This window comes from Arachis ipaensis, chromosome B2 (assembly GCF_059453495.1).
Source record: "Arachis ipaensis isolate K30076 ecotype BB chromosome B2, ASM5945349v1, whole genome shotgun sequence".
NCBI lineage: Eukaryota > Viridiplantae > Streptophyta > Magnoliopsida > Fabales > Fabaceae > Arachis > Arachis ipaensis.
The window spans coordinates 106,676,736-106,700,372 of NC_142437.1; the positions used below are offsets into that span (position 1 = coordinate 106,676,736).

A 23,637-nucleotide genomic window follows, 5' to 3' on the forward strand; every position below is an offset into this window, starting at 1 on the left:
GTTGAATTTTGTAATTTTTAATGTTTGAGCAGAAAATCAATTATGATAACAAATAAGTTTTGATTATCACCAAACTCTGCTCATAGATCAAGCATTCAACATTTTCAAATAAATATGTTGAATAACATTGTTATTTTGGAGCTTGATCAAAATGTTACAGGTTTTATGCTTCCCTTGGTATGGTAGCACATATTAAGGGGGAGCCATGTGACACTTTGAAAGGGAAGAAATTCAATCCTCAAAGGGAGTACTTGTACTCTAATCTTTAATTTCTTTCCATTTCAATTTTAATAATGTTTGTCATCAAGGGGGAGATTGATGAGTTTGGAAAACTCCAAATTAATTTTTGTGATGAACAAACATTGTTAAAATATCTAATTACAAAATTATTAATACAATATATGCTAATTAATAATTTTGTAATGCAGGAACTGAATTGGGCCGAAAATAAAATAAAATGCTGCAGCCCAAGTGTGAATTTGCTTTCCAAATCAGCATTGATTCAAAAACATTCAATGATATATGGCTGAATTGTTGTAATGATTTATTGGGCTAGATTAACATTGGTACAAGCCCAAAAGTAAGCTTCCCATGTTTGATCTGAATCCAATATACATCAGGAAAGCAAATGCTTTTATTTGGGCCAAGAATAATCCTTATTGCAACCAAGCCCAAATTATTAATGCTTCCATGCATTAACCGAATCCATGAAGCTTCCAACGGATTTCATTGCTTACTAAAAATGGATTTCAAATTTAATATGCTAAGCTTTGGAACTATGAGAGAGAACTTGACTTTGATTTGATGGGAATCATTATGATTAGTGTTGCACGCCACCCAGGGAAGTAAAAGCAAGCTATCTTCATTTAATTTGTTTTGAATTGCTTTTCTTTACTTTCTCTGTTCTCTCTCATCTCTTTCTTCTTCTCTCTTCGGTTATTACACAGGAAATATTGGTAGCCATGGAAGCAAATGCAAACTACCGAAAGGAAGGGAGGATAAGCTACAAGTCCATCAAAATGATGGCAACAACAAAAAAAAAAAGGTATGTAGTGGCTGAGATAATTACCAAATATGGTTAGATTTGGTGAGTTAATCTCGGATCCTCCATACCCAAAAAGAAAGAAGAAGATTTGGCCAGCAGAAAGATCTTGGAGGCGTGACTTGTCTTCGTTTCTGATCAACCACCACAGGGAGTAGCTAGAGTGGCGAAGTGATGGTTGAAGGCAGAGATTGAAGCAGATGAAGTCATCATCATCATAAAGCATCAAGGGCCAGAAGTCCATCTTGGAGAGGAAGCCAAGGATGGAGCGCTTGGATTGATGAAGAGTGATGACCAAGGAAGAACTAGAGGTATTTGCATGTTGGTTTTTACATGTGTTACCTCTTCTCTCTGTATGGCCGAACCGGTTTTTGTTGAAGGAAAGGAAGCTGAGCTCGGGTTTGTGTTTCAACTGTGAAGGCTTCACTTCTCTATAAAAGAGGTGAACAGTCATGGTTTGATTCAAGGAGTAAGATTTGAGAGTGCAAGGCACAGAGTTCTCAGAGCTACCTAAGCTAGCAGTTCTCTTCTCCTTCAATGTCTTCTGTTTTGTATTTTTCTGTTTAATTTTGTCATGTCTTGAGTCTCATGGAAAAAGGCAAACAGTGAGGTTTGTAAGAAAAAGCCATAGAGCGGAAAAAGGCAGAGAGTGCAAAATTAAAAGAAAAAGCCATAGATGTCTTAGAGTTCCTTTGTACATCTGTGTTGTGTTTCATGATTCTGTGGGAATTCCCTTGTAAGTTGGGTTAGCACTTTACAAGTTGTAATCTGGAGGATTATAGTGAAATTCCATCATTGTTGTGATGGAGACTGGATGTAGGCTGCACTGCACTTAGCAGCTGAACCAGGATATATCTGGGTGTTATTTTCTCTCTCTCTCTCCTACTTCACTTCTGTTGTTTTTAAGATGCAACTTCAGAAATGTCTCATGCCAAGTGACGAGACAAAATGAAAATGTCTCGTGACTAGGGACGAGATAAAACAGAAAAGTCTCATCTAAAGTCCAGCAAGTTCTAGCAAGCGAAAAAGGGGCTAAGATTCAACCCCCCCTTCTCTTAGCCACTGAAACCATCAGGAAGCTTGGAGCATATGAAAGAAAAGGTTTTTGAGGAGTTTCAAGCTTAGGGAGGAATTGGCCAAGGTATGGTTTTGGTTTTTCGTCGTTAATATTTAATGTCACGTGAAAACTTAGCTAAAAGACCTTAAGATAAGAATGAACTGAATGAATTATTGATGGATTGTGTATATGGTATATAATGTGTGTACAAAGGATGAGTGAATTTGTATGTGTTGAATTGTGATATTGATGAGTATAAAATAATGATTGTTGATGTGTTGAGGGTTGATGGTGGGTTTGTAAATATTGAATTGAATGGATTGGTTGAGAGATGTGTGATTCAATTTTGTAAACGGTTTGTTATTGAAGTTGGTAGGTTTTTGAAAAAGATTTAATATTGAAATTGGTTTGATTTTAAAATAATTTGATACTGAAAATGATTTGAATGACTGAGAGATGTTTGGTTTGGTGGTTGGTACCCTTAAAGGGTGACAGAAATTCAAGTTTTAGAGGAGATGTTGCTGAAATTTTTATGAAAATTGGAGGCTTCATTCGAAGTGGTTATTTAGAAAGATTTGGGTTTAAGGATTTTATGATTTGATTTTGAGTTTTTAAGAAAACGATTACATTTTGAATTTGATTTATTTAGAAAAAAATGAATTAGAGCTTTCAAACAAGAAGAAAAGTTTTTTATTTTTTTATTTTTTTTTTGCAAGGATTTTTGAACTATATACATTATTTATAGAGCCTCGGATCAAACATGAATAGTAAAATGCTATACAAAGATATGCACAATCTCCTTTATACTCATTAGTATGTAGAACTCAATCTTCTTAGGTGGAAAAGTTTAGATTATTAATCAGACATAACTTGAATAAGATTTTTTGATTCTATCATTAAAATGTATTCTACTACTTAATAGCATCCTAAAAGTCATGTGCACCTCTTGTTGCATCCTCTCTGGAGCCAATACTTACATTCCTGTCATCAATTTCACATTACATAAACAATTTTTGTAAAGTTGGGTACCAGAAAAAGTGAATGACTTACATGAATTATTAACTTGGTGCTTCATAAATTAAAACCATTTAATGATATACATTTAATAGAAATCAACAAGCATAAAATTTTCTAAAACCTTTAAGAGTGTGCATTGAAACATTGTTCGGGAAAAAGTATGTGCAAAAGTTTTTTAAAAAATGATATCTGAGGTTAGAAGGAAAACTTATAATTAGATCTAGGCAACAAATTAAATTTTACTTTTCTTAGCCTACTACACTTACGGCGTTAGCACTTGAGGTTCTTGGATCACATCTATTCTTAATATATAAAAGTAGATACATAAGCATGCACCACATTATTTTTGAGACATTTCTTTCCTCTTACTAATGCCATGTCAGCAATATTGCTTATTTGGCACAACTTTAGAATCAACCACTCAATTCTTGCCAAATCAACTATTATTTTTAAATCAACAAAAAAATAAAATATACAAATAAAAAACTAAAAAATAGAATCCAATAAATTTGTAACCTCCAAATATATTGAATTCATATTCCTATATTTATTATATCTTACCGTTATAAACAATACAATAAATTTATAACCGCAACAATTAATATATAAATTAAAAATTTAAAAATTGAAAATTATATTTTATTATTATAATTATGTTTATTATAATCACTTTAATTTTTGCCAATGAATTATACCTCAAATGACACAGTCTCCCATATTGGTCGCAAGTTCGAATCTCTGTATCTTTGGTAAAAAAAGTAATTATTTTAATTTTTAGAAGTAACACTAGGTAGTAGGTACAAAGAATTATCATTGTAGTTTTTACTTATTATTAAAAACAAATTCTATTTTATTTTACCAATATAAATTTTGAAAAGAATATTTAAAAACTAAAAAAAAAACAAATTTATTAAAAGAGTATCAAAACGAAACCAAAAAATATATGATATTAGACATACATTTTCATATTAGATACATTCGTAGTATATAAGATGCATCATGCATGCATGTTTACCTCAAAACACTAATTAACTATTTTCTTTTTTTTTTAACTAAAAATGTTTAACTTTTAGTTTTTGTTGCGTATATTTGTACATATAAGATGCATCATGCATGGATACAAATCTAAATATATAATTATTACAATAATTATGTTGACCGCAACCCCATAAGTTTAGGCTATTAACTACGTCAATTGCATTGCCAACTTTAGAATAATTATTATTTGGCACAACTTTAAAATCAACCACTCAATTCTTGCCAAATTAACTATTATTTTTAAATCAACAAAAAAAATATACAAATAAAAAACTAAAAAATAGAATCCAATAAATTTGTAACCTCCAAATACATTGAATTCATATTCCTATATTTATTACATCTTACTGTTATAAACAATATAATAAACTTATAACCGCAACAATTAATTTATTAATTTTTATAAATAACGTAATAAACATCCATATTACAAATATCATAATAATATTATTAATCATAATAAATTTTACGTTATAAGTTTTTAAATTCCGTACCATTTAAACTACATATATAAGTCTCTTATCACTATTCCTTCACATAACATCAAATTTAGCACAAAAAATTTATTTCCGACCTGCACATCTCAAACTTACTCAATAGAGCATCATTCTTTTAGACCAGAACGATTAGAAATGGAATAACTATCCAAGATCTAATGGCTATGCAATGAGAATCTGATGATCAGGTATGACAAAAAAAAAATCACAACATGTATCATACATTCATACTTACTCAAATACCATATACCTAATGATAACATAAATTGAATATTGGAATAGGAAAAGATCTTCACAATTTTAGCAACTATAAATGAAATTGATGACAAATTAGAATGGAACTATGTTAAATGTAAAAAGTGTCAGAAGAAATCATATAAAAAAAAGAAACTACATTTGTGGCACATGTAATCAAACACCACAATATCCAACAATAAAGTAATTCTATATACTTTTCATAATCTCATCTATCAAATTATTAGTTGCTAGCCCAATACTTATTTTAGGTTCAGAATTCAATTAAAGGTTTTAGATCAAAGTGTTACAACAACTTTTGCACTATTTGATGGTGACGCAAAAAAATTTATTGGGCACAACTGCTTCAAATCTAATGACATTTCAGAAAAATAATGACATTGAAGTACCACCCCGTCAAGAGATTAAGGAGAAAGAAAACCATACAAATTCAAGACACATATTCGAAAGAAGAACATACATACAAAGACGGAACCAAATAATACAATAGAAAGTGCATCAAACTCAACAATTTATAAAGAACATATCTTCGTAAGAAAAGAAGAAAGCACCAACTCTAACAACCAACAAAAAAAAGGAGGACGAGCACCAAATAAGATGACTAAGTCTATCAACTAAAACAAATGCAAAAATCAAACCACCAAATAAAAATGTCACTTTGTACAATTCCAACATCCAAATCTTTTGTACTACAAATTATTTAAAATAAAACACCCTCTAAATTTAACTTCAATTTACACATATTTAATTTATTTCTACAAAATATAACAATTTTTAATATTTATTATATACTATCATTAATTTACCGTGTCTCATTCTAGTTTGTTTAAAAGGGGAATACAAGAGTGGATAAGTGCTTTGGAGAAACTCAAAAACATTCCCAATGAGCAAATACAAAAGAAGCTGAAAATAAGCTTTGATGGTTTAAACGATGATGAAGATAGGGAAATATTCCTTGATATAGCTTTTTTCTTTATCGGAATGGACAAAGACGAAGTAATTGATATATTGAATGGCTGTGGATATTCTACTGAAATTGGGATCAGTGTTCTCAGGGAACCATCTCTTGTAACAATTGACTCTAAGAACAAACTTAGAATGCATTATTTGTTGCGAGATATGGGAAGAGAAATCATTCGTGAGAATCTACCTTTACCCGAAGAACGCAGTAGATTATGGAATCCAGAAGAAGTGCTTGATGTCTTATCAAAAGACATGGTATGAATCTCATGGATTTTTATTTGATTTTTGAGTTGTATATTGTTTCTTGGATCCTAATAAGATATTGGGTTTCAAAAATCATTTAAACTCACTAGAGGCTACAAATAATTATCTAACCATGGCATTTTGTTTTTCTGTTTATTTTATTTTAAAGGGAACAAAAGCTATTCAGGGACTTGCTTTGAAGTTGTCAAGGATGAAACCAATTCATTTGAAGACCAATGCTTTTAGGAAGATGAAGAGACTAAGATTGCTTCAACTTGGTGGTGTACAACTCGATGGAGACTTTAAATACCTCTCAACCGATCTTCGATGGTTGTCCTGGCATGGATGTTCTTCAGAATATACAACTATAGGTTTTGATCAAGGAAACTTAGTTGCCATTGACTTCAGATATAGCAATCTCCAGCTAGTATGGAAGAAGAGGCAGGTACGATTATTTATGATGTAACAATAAACAATTATGCTAGGTGTATTTTAAAATCATTCACCAAAATCACTCACCAGACTGTACATTAAAATACAAAAAACATATTAAAAATAAATTTAATTATAAATATATTTATACACAAATATATTATGACTATTTTTTGTGTGCACGTAATATTTTTAAATAATAAATTTTAGGTAAGCCACCTCACCTGATATTTGTACATTATATTTACACTTGCCTTGCATGTACTTGTCCAACATGCATTAAACTTCTTTAGTTTACTTATTTAACTAGAGTGAGACATGCGCAATGCGCGGAGAGGTAGATTATTTATAATATATAGTGTATTTTAATAAATGTTATATTAAAAATATGTTAGAGAACATATTATAAATAGATTTTGAATTTATTTATTTTTAAAAAAGACATAAATTATTTATATTAGAGTTATATAAAACTGTATTTTCATTTTTTTTATTTTTCGTTTTGCATTAATTGCTACACTTTGTCTTTTCTTACATTTTTTGTTTGTTTGTAAATAAAAATATTATATTAAATTTAAGAAATTTTTTACAATTAGTATGAGAGATTAAGAAATGAAGAATAGTAAGAGTCTTAATATGTATAAGACTATAAGTTGTAAAATTTGAATATTTGTAACTGAAAATTTTTTTACAATTATTATTATTATGCCACTTTTAATGTATGTTTATTGCATTTAATTAGTACTTGATGTTTCAATTGAATAATAATAGATAAGAGTTTTTTGTTTTAATTTTTTTAAAACATTTTATTTTACTAAATAATGATTGGTTGATTTTCATCTTTTGCCAAGTCATTAGAATTACTGATGTAACATCATTAATAAAAAAAGATGGCTTAAACTCATTGTGAAAAGAGTTGATATCAGTTTTTATATATTATAAATAGATAGCTAAATAAATAGATAAATAGATAGATAAATAGATTTTGATATAACATACTACAATATTTCTCTTTTTTTTTTCCTTTCTTATAAAACCACCATCCTGCCTTCCCACTCCGCTCTACTTTCCACCACTATAAGTATAATTTTGAGGTGGGTGTAATTCGGACAAATTTCAGGGTGAGTATAATTTAGGGTAAATTTAAATATGGTTTCTCATATTGTAGCTTTTAATATTATATCATAAAATGGTTAAAATTTTTTAAATTGTAAATTTCATCAATATAGTATAGAGCAGGTAGGCTGAGTTTTTTGAATATTGTGAAAATGTGTGTTTCTCTTTAATATTTTTCTTTAGGTGAGTTTAATATTATTATAGGAGAGAAAGAATTTTTTGTCAGAAGATACAAAACGTCTCGGATGTTTTGTACATGATTTAAATTTTTTTAATAAATAAAACCAAAACGGCACTACTGTTTTGTTAGAAATAAATAATTAAAAAAATAAGCATAGATGAAAACGGCATTGCCGTTTTGTCTAGGAGGCAAAAAATTTTTAATTTAAAAATAGAAAACGGCGGTGCCGTTTTGTGTTGAAACAAATTTTACCGTTGAAAATGGTCAAAATGGTGGTGACGTTTAGTATAAGTATGAATAAAAAAAATTTAAAATTAGCTATATAAGGTATGCTAGTGTTATGCGAGAAACACATTGAGTAGAGTAGAAAGTGAACAACACAAAGTTATTTACCTTCAAATTTCCAGAGAGCTTAGAGCTCTTTCTTCTTTAGCAGTTGAATTTGTTCTTACTTCTTTAGCTGCTGAAGTTGTTCTTCATTCTTTAGCAGTTGAAGTTGTTCTGCACCTGTTGAGTGAAATAAGTTGTGGGTAAATGTAATAAGTATATAAAATGGAGAGTTATGTTAGTTTAAAAATATATTTCAATGATCAGATTTTGTATGATACACATGAGGGTGTGAGTTTTTTGTGTGAGAATCTATGTGTTATTATTGTTCCTCTTTCAATAACATATGAAGGACTTAAGAGTGTACTCTGTTAGAGTGTAGGTCAGCAAGGCCGGAAGAGAGTGACCAATATTTTATATAGGCAGCCTGTGTTAGTATTTGGTGGTTTCGTTCAATTTCAAGTAATGCACGTGGCTGATGAAGCTAGTATATAAGGAATGTTTTCGACCTACCATCAAACTAGAGCACGAGCCTCACTTATCGAGTTATATGTTAAGTTCGAAGAAATTGAAGATATTGATTTTTCGGAACCCAATATAGACTGGATGGGTTATAATACCGAAAGTGATAAAAAATTTGAAGGTAATTATGAAGTTGTTGGTCCAACTGAAGATGTGGAAGAAGATTATATATCAGTTGAGGGAGATGTAGCAGATATTGCTAATGCACTAGTGAATCAACATCCATTGGGAGAGCCATCGTTTATATATACTTTGAATCTTGATGCCATGCATGTTCCAAAATTTCCTGAATATGTCAATAGAGGTAATTTTTTATTATTATTGTTGTTGTTAGGAATATTTGAATTATTATTAGTATTGTTACGTTGTTATTATTATTATTATTACTAATTATTATTAGTCTTTTTATGAAACGGAGGTTATTATTATTATTATTATTATTATTATTATTATTATTATTATTATTATGCCTTACAAGAATTATTTGAATTATTATTAGTATTGGTACGTTATTGTTATTATAATTAACACTAATTATTATAAATATTATTATTAGTATTATTATCTAACGGAGGTTATAGAAATTATTATTATTATTATTATTATTATTATTATTATTATTATTATTATTTTGTTTTATCATTTGTGCAGTTTCTACTGTTGTCGTAGATGGTGAATTCGTTGTTGGAATGGAGTTTAACTCTAAAGAAGCTGTGATTGCAGCAGTTAAAGGTAATATAAATGGTCTCAAATGGAATAAGATGTGGTGCAATTCGGTTGGGACTATATGCATCCCACACAAACTGTAAAAACACATTAAATCTCAAAGTTATAAATGAGCAATCATGAATTTAATATAGCATAACATCAAATCTAAATGACGAAACATATACTCCGTCCGGAGAAAGATCGTCCAACCTTCTCCTGACGTCAGCAGTTGTCCAATTTTTATATTGCTCGATAGCTGATTGATAATCATTCCACCTGGCATATTGCAACAACTCATTTTTATAAAAATTTGGACATAACTTCCCCTAAAACTGGACTTAACCACCCTTAAGGGTTCCCTCAATTCATAAATCATTTCAACCATCAACCACTCACCACATCAAATTAAATCATAAGTCATTCGTAATATCAGTTACTACAGTAAAAATCACTAAATCCACATCTTAGCTAAATTTTACCTGCGAGCAAATGGAAAAGTAGTATCCATCGGCAGTGGTCCTATTGACGGCATTCGTAACTATGCCCATACAAGGAGCAATGACATAGGACCATCAATGTCCTTGCAATCATACCTAGATGCCCGACATAAGGATCGATACATGTGTGCAAGGCAAGCTGAACCCCAATTAAACTTGTGAATTTGAGAAAAGTCACGAAGCAACGACAAATACTTCCAATGCACACTAATTCCAGACTTGTCACTAAATAAGGTTGTTCCAAATAGACACATTATGTGACATTTTACATAAATTTCCCTACTTACTGCGCCATTCAAATGTTGGCGCCGCTTTAGGGTGCGGAACCATGCTAGCTTGACTCCGCTTCCTCTATAGTCGTTCGGGCCAGGAGCAATACCAAATTGGGTCATGCACTCATTCTCTAACCCATTTGTGCTGTGGTCAGTTGATCCAGTAATTGGCAAGCCGTGAGTTCGGAGTCCAAAAATCATGGCAACGTCCTCCAACGTAGTTGTGTACTCGCCGTGTGGAAGATGAAATGTGTGCATCTCAAGCCGCCACCTTTCAACTAGTGCATCTATAGTTGGACCGTGAGACATGATCCTTCCAATCTGAGATATATGATAGAATCCGCTCTCTCTGAGTTGTTCTTCCACCCTAGCATCATATGAGTCTATTTGGTGTAAGTGTCTACTGTGCAAATTTCTTGAACCCTGATAACAAAAATAATAACTAACCGTCAATAACCAGAACTAGTCAATATTACCAAACTAATACTCGGTTTAGTAACAAATATAATTAATAATTACTAAAAATCAAAATAATTTATAATTACTAATTGAATTATTAATTATTAAGCATAACAGTAAACACAAAAATTACTTACATATATAGGATGTTGAAGATATTCTGATATATGCTCGTCAGCACGTGTGATGTCACGTTTTTCCATTTTTGTCTTTAACGCTACATTAAAATAATATAAAAAAAAATTACTTATATTTTTTCTTTTTTCTTTTTTACTAAAAACAATAATAATAATAACTCTTAATCTATTTACTAAATACATATCCTAAAAATTACTAATTATCCGATCTAAATATGTTGCCATTATTTTTCAATATATATTGCAAAAATATCTAAAATTACTAAACATACTAAAATTTAATAACAATGATTTTGTTTTCTAATAATTAAATAAAATAAAAAAACATAATGGTATATATATAATAATAATAATAATAATAATAATAATAATAATAATAATAATAATAATAATAATAATAATTCAATTTTATTATTAAAAACTACACGCACTACATATATAAATTAACTAAAAATTTAAACTAATAAAAACTGAAACACCTAATATTTTATATAAAAAAAAATTTAAAAAATAACCCATGCTCATTAGATAATAATTAAGGCTATATATTTTAGTTAAAATTTAACCTAAAAACCTAAATCACTAAAAAATTATATCCAAATTAAATAAATAATTCTGTTTTGAAATCAATTATTTTAAATAAAACTAAAATTAATAAATTTTTTTTGAATAAATTATTTAAGATATAACTAAAATTACTAAAAACGTCTATTTTTCAAAAAAGTAAAAATTAAAACAAAACTAAACAAAAATTCTAAAGAGACTTTTTTCTCACATAAATTATATAAAATCAAACTAAAATTAATAAAAATTCTGTTTTTTAAAAAAATTAATTAAACAAAATTAAAATTAAAAAAATATATACTAACATTCAACGAATAATATAATATACACTAACGATACGCTAACAATTAATACTATTATTATAATTATAATAAAGATAATATATTTTTTACTACTCCTAATCAAGAACTAATAATTAATTTATTCATCTACGTAATCAAAAAATTATTTTAAAAATATTATATACTGTTTTTTTTTTAACTTTTACTTCAAAACAATAACATTAACCCTAACTAACTACTAATAATACGTTTAAAATACTAACCTTTTTTAATCTTTGACTGTTGCCATTTTTCTTGTTGCGGAAATGTGGAGCTGTCGTTTTTTTTGTTGTGGGGATGTGGGATAAACAAAATGAAGAAGAAAGAATGAAGACTATGGATAAGAATAATGAGACTATGGACTGAAGAAAAAAGAATGAAGGAAGAAGAGAGTTGGCATTTTCATCAATGTGTGAGAAGAGAGAGGAACCTGCCACGTGTTGATCATGCACAACAAAATGTCGGTAACATTTTGATCAAAACGTTAGTGACGTTTTCCACATAACGGTGTTGATGTTTTTCTTGCAGCATTTGACGGCTCCCATAGCGACGTTAAACTCTCCTCAGCTGTATGGTCATTTTGGTGGGTAACACCACCTTTGGCCCAATATTAAAAAAAAAAAGTTCGCAGGTAGCTTCTTCGTTTATTTATTTACTTTTTATTGAATTTTTTGCAGACGTTAATGAAGTTGGAAATTCTCAATCTTATAAGAGAACGGGAATACGGAAAGGACCGACAGATAGAGACAATAGAGTAACTACAGTAGCGACAGATTCCTCCTCTACCCTCTTCTGCTCCTTGGATGAACTCGGCTATTGCAGAAAGTTCACTTCAATAAATAAGACTGTGAAAGACTTCTCGATTCACTAGCACAGCGCTTCTTCCGCTTTTTTCTGACCGAATTGATAGCCTATCCCGTGAATAAAGCCTCCCAGCACTCGCAGGGGGCGGATCGGGAGATCTAAGACGGCATCCCCGAGTAAGTAGGCGATAGAGGCGAACGCTTTATTTAGGGATCCCCGGATATTCTATCTCACATCGGAAACGGGCTCTGCCCTTCCTAAGGATCATACCTTGTTCCAGCTCAAAGCCAGAAAGCTACTTCTTCTTTCTTTTATCTAACCTCTATCCATAACAAAGCCGGTAGTTCCCTTTAGTCTGTTTCTAAGAAGCTAAAACAGCTAAGAACGAATTAGCTCTTGTGGCGCTGCTGGATGCTTCTGATCAATAGAACATGAAGAGGAGTCGGCCAAAAGACCTTTCGGCCGGCCTTGCACCACCGGGATGAATGAATGGGAAAGCCTGGAAGTGGAAATGATTAAGAATTACTTTGCAAACAATAGACAAAAGGGGACGGGTAGGTGCAAAGTAGGAAGCTGCCTGGCCAAATAAGTCATTCTCAATATTTGACAGAAACTCCTGACTTTTCAAACATTCCTAATCTTAAAAAGTTAATACTCAAATATTGTTCAAGGCTATCTTTGGTTTCCCATACCATTCGAGATCTTAAAAAAATTCTTCTAGTCAATCTGAAAGGTTGCACAAGCCTTCGTATACTTCCAAGAAGCATCTACAAGTTGAAATCTCTGAAAACTCTCATTCTTTCTGGATGTTCACAAATTAACAAGTTGGAAGAGGATTTAGAACAGATGGAATCTTTGACAACTTTGATGGCCAATAAAACTGCTATAACACAAGTGCCAAATGCACTGATAAGATTGAAAAGCATTGTATATGTTTCTTTGTGTGGCTTTGAAGGATTGTTCCGTGATGTGTTTCCTTCAATCATTTGGGTCATGGACCTCCCCAACAAATAACCTCTCACCCCAAATGCAAACATATGCAAATGTTTCATGTCTTGTTTCTTTAACTATGCCAAATAATAGCTTCCATGGTACATCATCCATTATCGGAGAGCTCCCAAATATTCAGAGTATCAGGTTAGAAAGCGGTTCACAAATACAAACAACCGGAGATTTTATTTTCTTCTAATTTATTTCGTTTACTATATAGATTCTTCCTATTTTTAAAAAGAATTTTAGCAAAAGTAGTATTACAAGATATTTATAAGGCATTTCTCAACTCTTAAACTAACTCTTGGAATTAGTTAAGTACACTCAATTATAAATTTATAATACATAGTAAAAATGGAATTAATCTAGAGAGTATTTAGAAAGAGAGAAAACAAGAGCAAACAAAAGACCTTAGGCACAAATATTATTTTCAGAAAACTAACCAATGAATTGTTTATATGAACAACTGCAAAGAGAAATGATTAAATTAACACTTAGATTTGCAAATCATTAAAATATACTCTGTCATATCTTATACACTTATTACTTGAACAAGTGAAATTTGTATTCTTAACCAAGCTTATGTTATTGTGAATCATTAATCATACAGAAACTGGCTGCTAGTACCAGTGATGTGGGAGAATGTTTGCTCCCTGGTGACAACAATACTGATTGGTTAAGTTTCAATGGTGAAGGTTCTTCTATGATTTTCGAAGTCCCTAAACTGAAAGGGCATAATTTGAAGGCAGTGACATTGTGCATTGTTTATTCCTCCCCAGATATCATGATATATGAAGGCCTAATTCTTAAAAATCTGTTGATCATTAATCACACAAAGACCACTCCTTATCTATATGAGGGAGATACCTTGCTTTCACTTAGAGATGAAGATTGGCAGAGTGTTATATCAAATCTTGAAGCTGGTGACAAAGTTCAGGTGGTTGTTGTTTTGGGGATGGAGTCATTGCGAAGAACACTGCAGTTTACCTCATTCATGATGAGTCGATCGACCAAAACATTGATGAATGCCAAGAAGATGTCATTGTGAATAGCATGGTTGTTGGTAAGAAAGAAGATGCTTCTAATGTTGATGATATGAGAGATAAGAATTTCAGTGTCCCTGCTGTTGATGCTACACCTGCAATCAATAATAAGATTCCTGTTTCCAGCACAGATAAAAAAGTAAGTGTCATGGATGTAAGTTTGTTACGTTCTATTTTATGATATAAGCATAATTGTTATCATTTTGGTTGTTGTAGTTCAAGTTGTTGGACAAATTGAATTGCTTCAACTGCAACAGAGCAAAATTGTAACAAGTTAAGATCTAATTTTCAAGGTATGATGGCCTTCCTATGCTGCTTTACTTCCCAGTTAGGCAAGCCCCTAGCCAAGCCTGGGTTCTCCTTGGGCTCCTTGCCTCATAGCGCTGCTGCGCGTACAGCGCGGTTCTTGTATCATGGATTTCGCTATGAATCTAACAACAAGTAAATAAACAAGCTGTAGTTTAAAATGAGAACGATAATGATGATTTCAGGTGTCTTATCACCTTCTCTATCCAGATGGAGCTCGTTACTTGTGTCTTGGCCTTCATGAATCTAATTCAGAAAAGACTTAATGTGGGTTGTGCTTATTTGACTATTTGATGATCATACTCTCTGGAATTTTCGTTTTCCAAGTGAGTTCAAATTTTTCTGAAAATAAGATATGAGCATTAGTTTTACACAGAATCAGCAGAGGAAATGAACAAAATAAGTACAAAAACATAGAGAAAGTAAAAGAGGAGAGAACTAATGTATAATTGAATATGAAGTTTCAACAATTACATACTTCTTTATAGTATAGGCAAGTGTGAGCATACTATATAGGTGGCAAAATGAATAAATGTACTTTTACATTTTTAATGACAGCAGAAAAGACTTTCTACAAGTTGATAATTTCAGCAGCAGTTAATTTGAAGTTCAAAATAGTAGCAGCACTCCCAAGATAAACTTAAAGGTAGTAATAACATAAAATATAGGAGTCAAATAAAAATGCAAATATAACCAGGTCCTTAAAGTGCAATTTTGCTTTAAAAACTATCAAATTTAACCTGCAACATAACATGGACGAAATAAATTGTATACTTTAAAATAATGTTCGTAGATACTTAGACAATTAGCACTTACATTGTTATCTCCACCATGAACAGTGAAATTTGCATATGCTACCATATCGTCAGCACAAACAATACCTTCAGCTTGTTGATCTGCATATACGAGATAAACTGCTATCTTCTTCACTGTGAATCCTAACCCCGCAACAACAACAATCTGCACTTTGTCACCAGCTTCAAGGTTTGATGTTACCTTCTGCCACTCCTCATCTTTAAGTGAAGCCAGTGTATCTCCATCATAGACATAAGGGGTGGTTTTTGTGTGATTTATGATAAACAGATTTTTGACAATATGGGCTTCTGACGGTACATTGTTTGGGGAAGAAGAATAGACTATACACAACAACACTGTCTTTAACTTACGCCCATTCACTTGAGGGACATGGAAAGTTACAGAAGAATCTTTGCTACTGTATGCTAACCAATCAGGATTCTTGTTGCCAGGAAGCAAACAATCTCCAGGTACTCTGGCACTAAATTTCTACACAATAAAAAAAAACATACTTTAGAATTGGAATGTAAATATAAGGTGTAAATCTCATACAGTTAAAGTTTGAATCAAGTGAATAGGTTGACAATAGAGACAAACCTGAAAAATATTCTCTCTAAGTACCTCTGTGACAGCACAACTCATTCCCATTTGGATTAAAATTAAATTCAAGGAAATCTCAGCTTCAATAATGTCATGTTTGCTGCAACAACCAGCTAATGATAAGGTACTCCTTTTTGAGACATTTGATGCACTTGATGTTACTATCATTTCATTGCAGTTTGTGACCTTAAAAGTATCAGAAGCTACATCTGCTATTTGAAGTTGTGAGCCACACTCCAGCCCAACATTCTGAACCTGTGGAAGCCCTCTGATGATGGATGATAGGCCTTGAGACTTTCTATTTGGAACTATTAAGGAAACAATATTTGACAAGTCCAAAAATGTTTGCACTTGGGGTGAGAAATTATTTGTTGGAGAGGTCCATGACCAAATGATTGAAGGAAACACATTGCGCGATAATCCTTCAAAGTCGCACAAAGAAATATACACAATGCTCTTTAATCTTAGTAGTGCATGAGGCACTTGTGTTATGGCAGTTTTATCTGCCATCAAAGTTGCCAATGATTCCATCTGTTCTATGTCTTCCTCTAGCTTATCAATCAATGAACATCCTGAAAGAATGAGAGTTTTGAGAGATCTCAACTTGTAGATGCTTCTTGGAAGTACACGAAGCCGTGAACACCCTTTCAAATTGATTAGAAGAACTTGCTTGAGATGTTCAATGGTATGAGAAACCGAAGTCAACTTTGGGCAATATTTGAGTATTAACTTTTCAAGATTGGGCATATTTGAAAAGTCAGGAGTTTGTGTCAAATGTTGAGAATGACTAAGATTGAGAAATTTTAGATTCTTCATCATCTGCAAGAATTTTAAGGAGATGAATTCAAGAACTAAAAAAAAAAAAACAAGATTTGAATATATGAAAATTCACTTGAATTGTTTTTAGAAATTTGTCAATAGGTATATATTTTTTTTATAAGAATTTCATTAATATGAGAAAACAGAAATACAGAAAAGGTGGGGGAATAGGGTTCCCATATAAAAAAACAAAACACAAAACAAACACCTATAAAAATGCAAAGCTCTCCAATCTTTCAACATGTCTAAAAAGATCATGAACTTTGTTTTTCTCACTTGTTCTTGAAGTTTTCTTTGTTTGAGGTTTGCTATGTCCAACCACAAAAGTAAATAAAACTCAGAATTTATACCTGACCCATCTTCCATACTAGGTCGAGTTTGCTATATTTGAAGTCAATGGCAACTAAATTTCCTTGATCAAAGTTTGCAGTTGTATATTCTGAAGGACATTCATGCCAGCACAACCATCGAAGATCTGTTGAAAGGTATTTAAAGTCTCCAACAAGTTGCACATTTGCAAACTGAAGCAATCTCAGTCTCTTCATCTCCTTAAATGCTTCTGTCTTTAACTGAGTTGGATCCAATGACTTTGGCAGGTTCAAAGCAAGTCCCTCAATAGCTTTTGTTCCCTATAAATATAGGAACCAAAAAGTAAAATTGGATTAAGGGTAGCTAAAAGAGCACTAAAAACTTGAAAAGATAGTCAAATAACTAAAACTCCAATCAGGTGGAATGATAAAAATTCAAGAGAATAGAATATCATTGAAGTTCCACTCCCTTGTTCGAAAATATAATTGAAAAGAATGAAACAAAAGTTTTCACAATATATCATTGTTGTTATATGAATTTGAAAACATACTTGAAATTCTTACCATGTCTTTTGATAATACATTAAGCACTTCATCTGGATTCCACAACCTACTGCGTTCCTCAGGTTTCATTGGCAAACTCTCGCGAATAATTTCTCTTCCCATGTCTCGCAGCAAACCATGCATGCCAAGTTTCCTCTTAGTGTCCACAGTAATAAGGCATCGTTCCGTAAGAACTTTTATTCCAATTTCAGCAAAATGCCCACAGCCATTTAATATATCAATTACATCATTTTTGTGCATTCCAATAAAGAAAAATGCTACATCAAGAAATATTTCTCTATCCCTATCATCACTTAGACCATCAAAACTTATTTTAAGCTTCTTCTGTACATCATTGTTTGGAATAGTTTTGAGTTTATTCAAAACACTCCTCCATTCATATACGTTCCTATTAAACAGATGTGACCCAATTACCTCAAGAGCCAGTGGCAATCTCTCACAATATGAAACAACTTCATTAGCAAGTGAAGCAAACTCTTCTTTTGGACATGGTTCTTTGAATGCATGCCAGCTAAAAAGTTCCATGGATTCTTTGTCATTTAACTCTTTCATACTATATAACTTGTCAACTCTAAGACAACGAAGAAGATGTTCATCTCTTGTTGTGATGATTATTGTGCTCCCAGGACAGAACCATTTATGACTTGCAGCTAAAGAATTTAGCTGCTCCAATTTGTCCACATCATCAAGTACAAGAAGTATCCTTTTCTGGCCAAGTCTTCTCTCTAATATTGATTTTCCAGATTCAGTGTTTTCAATCTTTATTTTCGTTGTCTTGTAGATAGCAGAAAGAAGTTGTTGTTGTAAATGAAGAATTCCATTATCTTGATCCCAAACTTCTCTTATATTTAGGAGGAAACACCGACCTTCAAACTCATGGAAAATTTTATTATAAACCGCTTTGGCAATGGTTGTTTTACCACTCCCTCCCATGCCCCATATACCAAGTAGTAGAGGATTTTCTTGTTCCTGGTCTTTTAATAGTTGAATCACCTCTTCAACACGAGATTCAATTCCTACGGGATGATTAGCAACGAACAATTCCTTCATTTCCAGCATATGAGTAACTTGTTCAACAATGTTCTTAATATCCCCACTTTCATTCCTACACCGTAGGCACTAGAGATTATACACACAGTAAGAGAAGATTTACAACTTTCTCAAGGTGTTTTAGTTTCATTGTAAGTATAATGTTGCTTAAAGAAAATAAACACACGCAAGTTAGACAAAATTAAGTTGAATTATATCAGTAAGAATTTCATATGCTTTTATATCGGAAGAAATTTTAAAGAAAAAGAATCTTAGTATGCAATTCTTAAATTTTGAATTTGTCCAAACTTTATATATTTAAACACCTGTAGATAGAATAGAGAGATTCCTGCAAAATATGAAGGATATTAATTAATTTACTTGGATTTTCGGATGACAAGCCCTGCAATGCATCCAACTTCACGGAGTGCTTTCCTCCAACTCTGCTCCTTGCCTTTTATTTTATCCGGGTATCTTTTCATAAGATTATCAAAAGCTTGTCCAAACTTACCAGTCTGATTTCGCACTTCCGAGGGATCTATATGGTAGAATACTGGCAGCACCTTTTGAGTTTTGTTTTTACAACATATCATGATGTCTTCCAACTCTTGCAAACACCATCTTGAAAATGCATAATTTGGTGACAAAATAATGATATAAGTTTTAGACTCTCCAATTGCTTTCAGAAGCGAGATTGAGAGATTTTCCCCTCTTGCTAGCCCGTTTTCGTCCTTGAAAACATAGATACCAGCGTTTTCAAGAGATGCATAAAGATGTGAGATGAACTTTGAGCGAGTTTCTTTGCCTCGAAAGCTCAAGAATACATCATACGGCCTTTGCTGCATAAGTTTTTAAATGTTAAAATAAAACACACTGAACTAACTTTTGGACAAGTACTAAATCTATGCAGCATACACTATAAACTGAATTAAAAGTATTTTATTCCCTAGTAGGATACATTCACCTTAAGTAAAAGTTTTTTAACAATTTATTATATTAAAAAGTTTATTTTTATTATTAATGAATTTATTTTGGTAAAACGGGTGGCTGATTCGTGGCTGATTTTCAGTATGCACATTACATAATTATTAAAAATAGGGTGGAGAGGAGTGAAATTTCAGGATTAAGGGAGTTGCAATTTTTTTTCTTTTTGTTATGTTCCAAGAAGAGTTTCAAAAACAAATGGCAACTATAAATCAATTTATGTGCTCATAAACCATAACATCCTACAAACCTGAGGCTCAATCGATGATTCCTTCATATACATTTCTCTTCCGATGTCTTGTAGCAAACGATTCATGCAAAGCTTGTCCTTGTCAAACCACACAAGACTATGCTCTTCAATCTCTTTAATTGCTCTCGATGCATCGTGATGTCCAGCTCCTTGTAATATCTGACATATATCATTTCGGTCCACTCCAATAAAGAGATGACTCAAATAAGCTAGTTCAAGAAATATTTTCTTTTCTTCAGATCCAACAGAATCTATGTTTTCTTTTAAAACCTGCCATACATCTTGAAAGGGGAATCTTTTGAAGCTGTCCAATACATTCTCCCACTCTTCTATACTTTTTTCAGATACAGCAGAGCCAACACCCACAAGAGCCAGTGGCAGTCCATCAGAATATTCAATTGCATAATTAATAAGACCAGAAAAACTTCTTTCAGGAGTGGCTTTGTTGAATGCGCTCCAACTAAAAAGCTCAACACATTCGTTGTAGTCCATTTCTTTCACTCTATATATATGATTAACTCCAATCTCTTGAAGTCGATCATGTTTTGTTCTTGTCGTGATGATTATTATACTCCCTGGACCAAAATTTTCACGACTTACTGCCAAAAACCCCAGCTCTAGGTCACTTCTCACATTATCAACTATAAGAAGTACCTTTAAGCAACGAAGTCCTTCCCACCATAACTTTCTTGTTGAGTCAAAGTTTTGCGCTTGTGTTTCATCTGGGTCTCTCAAAATGAAATGAAGCCGCCTCCTTGTGTAATCCGCCACGCTATCCTGGATGTCTGGGACAAATGTCCTCACCTCGAAATTGTGGCTAATTTGATTGTAGAGGGCTTTGGCAATTGTAGTTTTACCTATTCCCGCCATTCCCCATATTGCTATTATGGGGACACCATCTTCTTTCTGATTGTTTAAGAGTTGAATCAAATCTTGCACACGAGAATCTACTCCCACCGGATGCTTTGCAATGAATAATTTCGTTGAACCTATCAAGGATGTAACACGTCCAACTATATGGCTCTTAACTTCTCTGTTATTCCTGAAAAAAATATAAATATAAAGCATAATCATTAACCAATAATACAAATGATTAGGGATATTAGTTAAGTTAGAAAGTTTGTTAGAAATATTGATAGCTGTCACTATGCTGTTAGGTAGTTATGCCATTATTAAGTTAGTTAGCAGCACCCTAATACCTCTATAAATACTACCCAACTTGTATCAATCACTTTTCATCAAAAGTCATTGTCAACAACAGATGAAAAATGTTAGGAGCCAACATTTTTTTATCAATATTAGCCGATACTTTGGGCCAACACTTTATTTTTAATTTTTTAGTAAATTAGAATTTTAGGGTTTAGAATTTAGTCTATAATTAGTCAAATGTTAACCCAAAAAAAATAATAAATTTTGTTAGTCACGTGGTATTGCTGGTTTTACTCGTTCTCTCTATCTTTGTTTTCTCTCCCAACTCTCTTCAAACCCTCTCACTCTCTGGTACCTTCACAAACATTGTTCAATATGCACATTTATCAGAGGAACATGATAAGAATTGAATGACAAAATCACGTTCCACTCTAGTCTCCAACAAGCCAAAGATACTCAAAAGGTCATGGCTCATCAAGAATAAAGATCAAAGCATTAAAAAACATGGGAGAATTTAATTACCAGATATCTGGAAGAAACCTGGGTAAAATGGAAGCAGCTTGTCGAAGGGCGGTCTCATAACTCAACATCCTGTTTTCATCCCTTGAGATTCCTTGCAGAGTTCGCGACAAAATCTCCCCAAAATAACCGCTCAGATTGCATACTTGGGAGGGATCTAAGCAATAGAACACGGGCACAACCTTCTGATCTTTCCTCCAATGACACTCCATTATTTTCACGAGTTCTTGCAAGTACAAGGTTGATTCAGCATAATCTATTGTGAAAACTATGATAGAAACTCTGCATCGTTCGATTGCGCCAGATAAGAAAAGTTTATTAGTCTTGGGCTCGGTGCGGTCTGCTAAAACATGCAGTCCAACACTTTTGAGTGCATCATAGAGACCTGAAATAAAAGGATGACGGAACTGCAATCCGGAACTAATGTACGCATCATATTCTTGGTTTTGGGAAGGCATAACAGCGATTGGTTAAAAGTGATGCTCTGACTCAAGTCATATATAAGCTGAGGCTTAGGAAGCTTATGGAGGAGGCTGGAAGATCATTTGTCAGTTCGTAGGAAGTTAGAGAAGAAGTAAACAGACTTGATACCTTCTTTGTGAAGCAAATCAAGTCAATGACACGGTTGGGACTTGGGAAACATCAATATTCAATATTATATGTACAAAAAATATTAGAATCATTAAAATTTATTATTTTTTTGTCATTATTTAGTTATTAATTCAATTTTTTTAGCTAATAATTTAACAATATATTCTATCCGATGAATATTAGAAAATTATTAAAATTTATTATTTTTAACTAATAATACAAATTCAACATCAATATTCAATATTATATGTACAAAAAATATTAGAATCATTAAAATTTATTATTTTTTGTCATTATTTAGTTATTAATTCAATTCTTTTAGGCTAATAATTCAACAATATATTCTATCCGATGAATATTAGAAAATCATTCAAATTTATTATTTTTAACTAATAATACAAATTCAATTGCTAACCGAGGTTTTGCCCGTAACTCGTGAATACTTTTGTTTTTATTTGATATTTTTTTTAACTTTGTAAAATAAAGACTAATTTATTACGAATCTAACTTCTATTTAAAGATTTATCACAAACTAATGAGTTATTATCTATATAAAATGGAATTTAAATTTCTGATACTTCTTTAAAGACAAATGAGCTTACCAATCAATTAATTCAAATTAATTCTCTATTTAATATTTATAATATAAAAACTTATGTAAAATTATATTTTATGACAAATAAATTATAAATAGATATTAAATAAAAAAATTTTAGTAGAAAAACTCTAATTTTAAATTATAAATTTTAAATTTTTAAATAAAAATTTTGATAATTAAAAAATTAACTAATATTAATTAACTAAAAATTCATTTAATATATTTATGTAATAAAGCACTGAATCAGTTCACCAATTTTTGTGTGTCTCAACCGTGCAAGCTACGCTCTAAGCCTCTAATAAATCATTTGTAGTATCTGATATGATTTAAATTAAATTTCTCAATTTACATATATATATAGTGATGGTAATCAATGGCTAAGAGAAGGACGGGTTGAATCTTAACATCTTTTTGCTGAGTGTTACTTTCTGCCCTTTGAAATATCTTTAAGAGATTTTTCTTTTTTTTTGTCTCGTAACTAGTCAAGAGACATTTTCTTTTTGTCTCGTAATCAATCAGGAGATATTTTTCAATTTTGTCTGCTATGCAACAGAAACAGAAATGGAATAGAAGAGAGAGAGAATCACACCAAGAAATATCCTGATTCAGCTGCTAAGTGCAATGCAGTCTACATCCAGTTT

General features: G+C 31.8%; 1 protein-coding gene and 1 pseudogene across 2 annotated transcripts; one reads left to right on the forward strand and one right to left on the reverse strand.

Annotated features, from left to right (window-relative positions):
- The first annotated feature begins 962 nt into the window (after positions 1–962).
- On the forward strand, positions 963–14,185 carry LOC110269276 (disease resistance protein RPV1-like; annotated as a pseudogene).
- On the reverse strand, positions 13,839–22,425 carry LOC107625686 (disease resistance protein RPP2A). Of its 2 annotated transcripts, none has more exons than XM_088503701.1 (9): positions 21,811–22,425; positions 20,140–21,181; positions 19,287–19,744; positions 17,877–18,981; positions 17,355–17,633; positions 16,183–17,004; positions 15,607–16,074; positions 14,988–15,132; positions 13,839–14,600 (listed from the first exon to the last, which is right to left on the reverse strand). In XM_088503701.1, exons 1-8 carry the CDS (start codon positions 22,263–22,265, stop codon positions 15,088–15,090), a joined length of 4,674 nt encoding a protein of 1,557 aa, XP_088359827.1. In that variant the 5' UTR covers positions 22,266–22,425; the 3' UTR covers positions 13,839–14,600; positions 14,988–15,087. The 2 variants fall into 2 exon arrangements, with proteins under 2 accessions (XP_088359827.1, XP_088359828.1); XM_088503702.1 differs by having other exon boundaries at positions 21,829–22,419.
- Between the last annotated feature and the right edge of the window lie 1,212 nt (positions 22,426–23,637).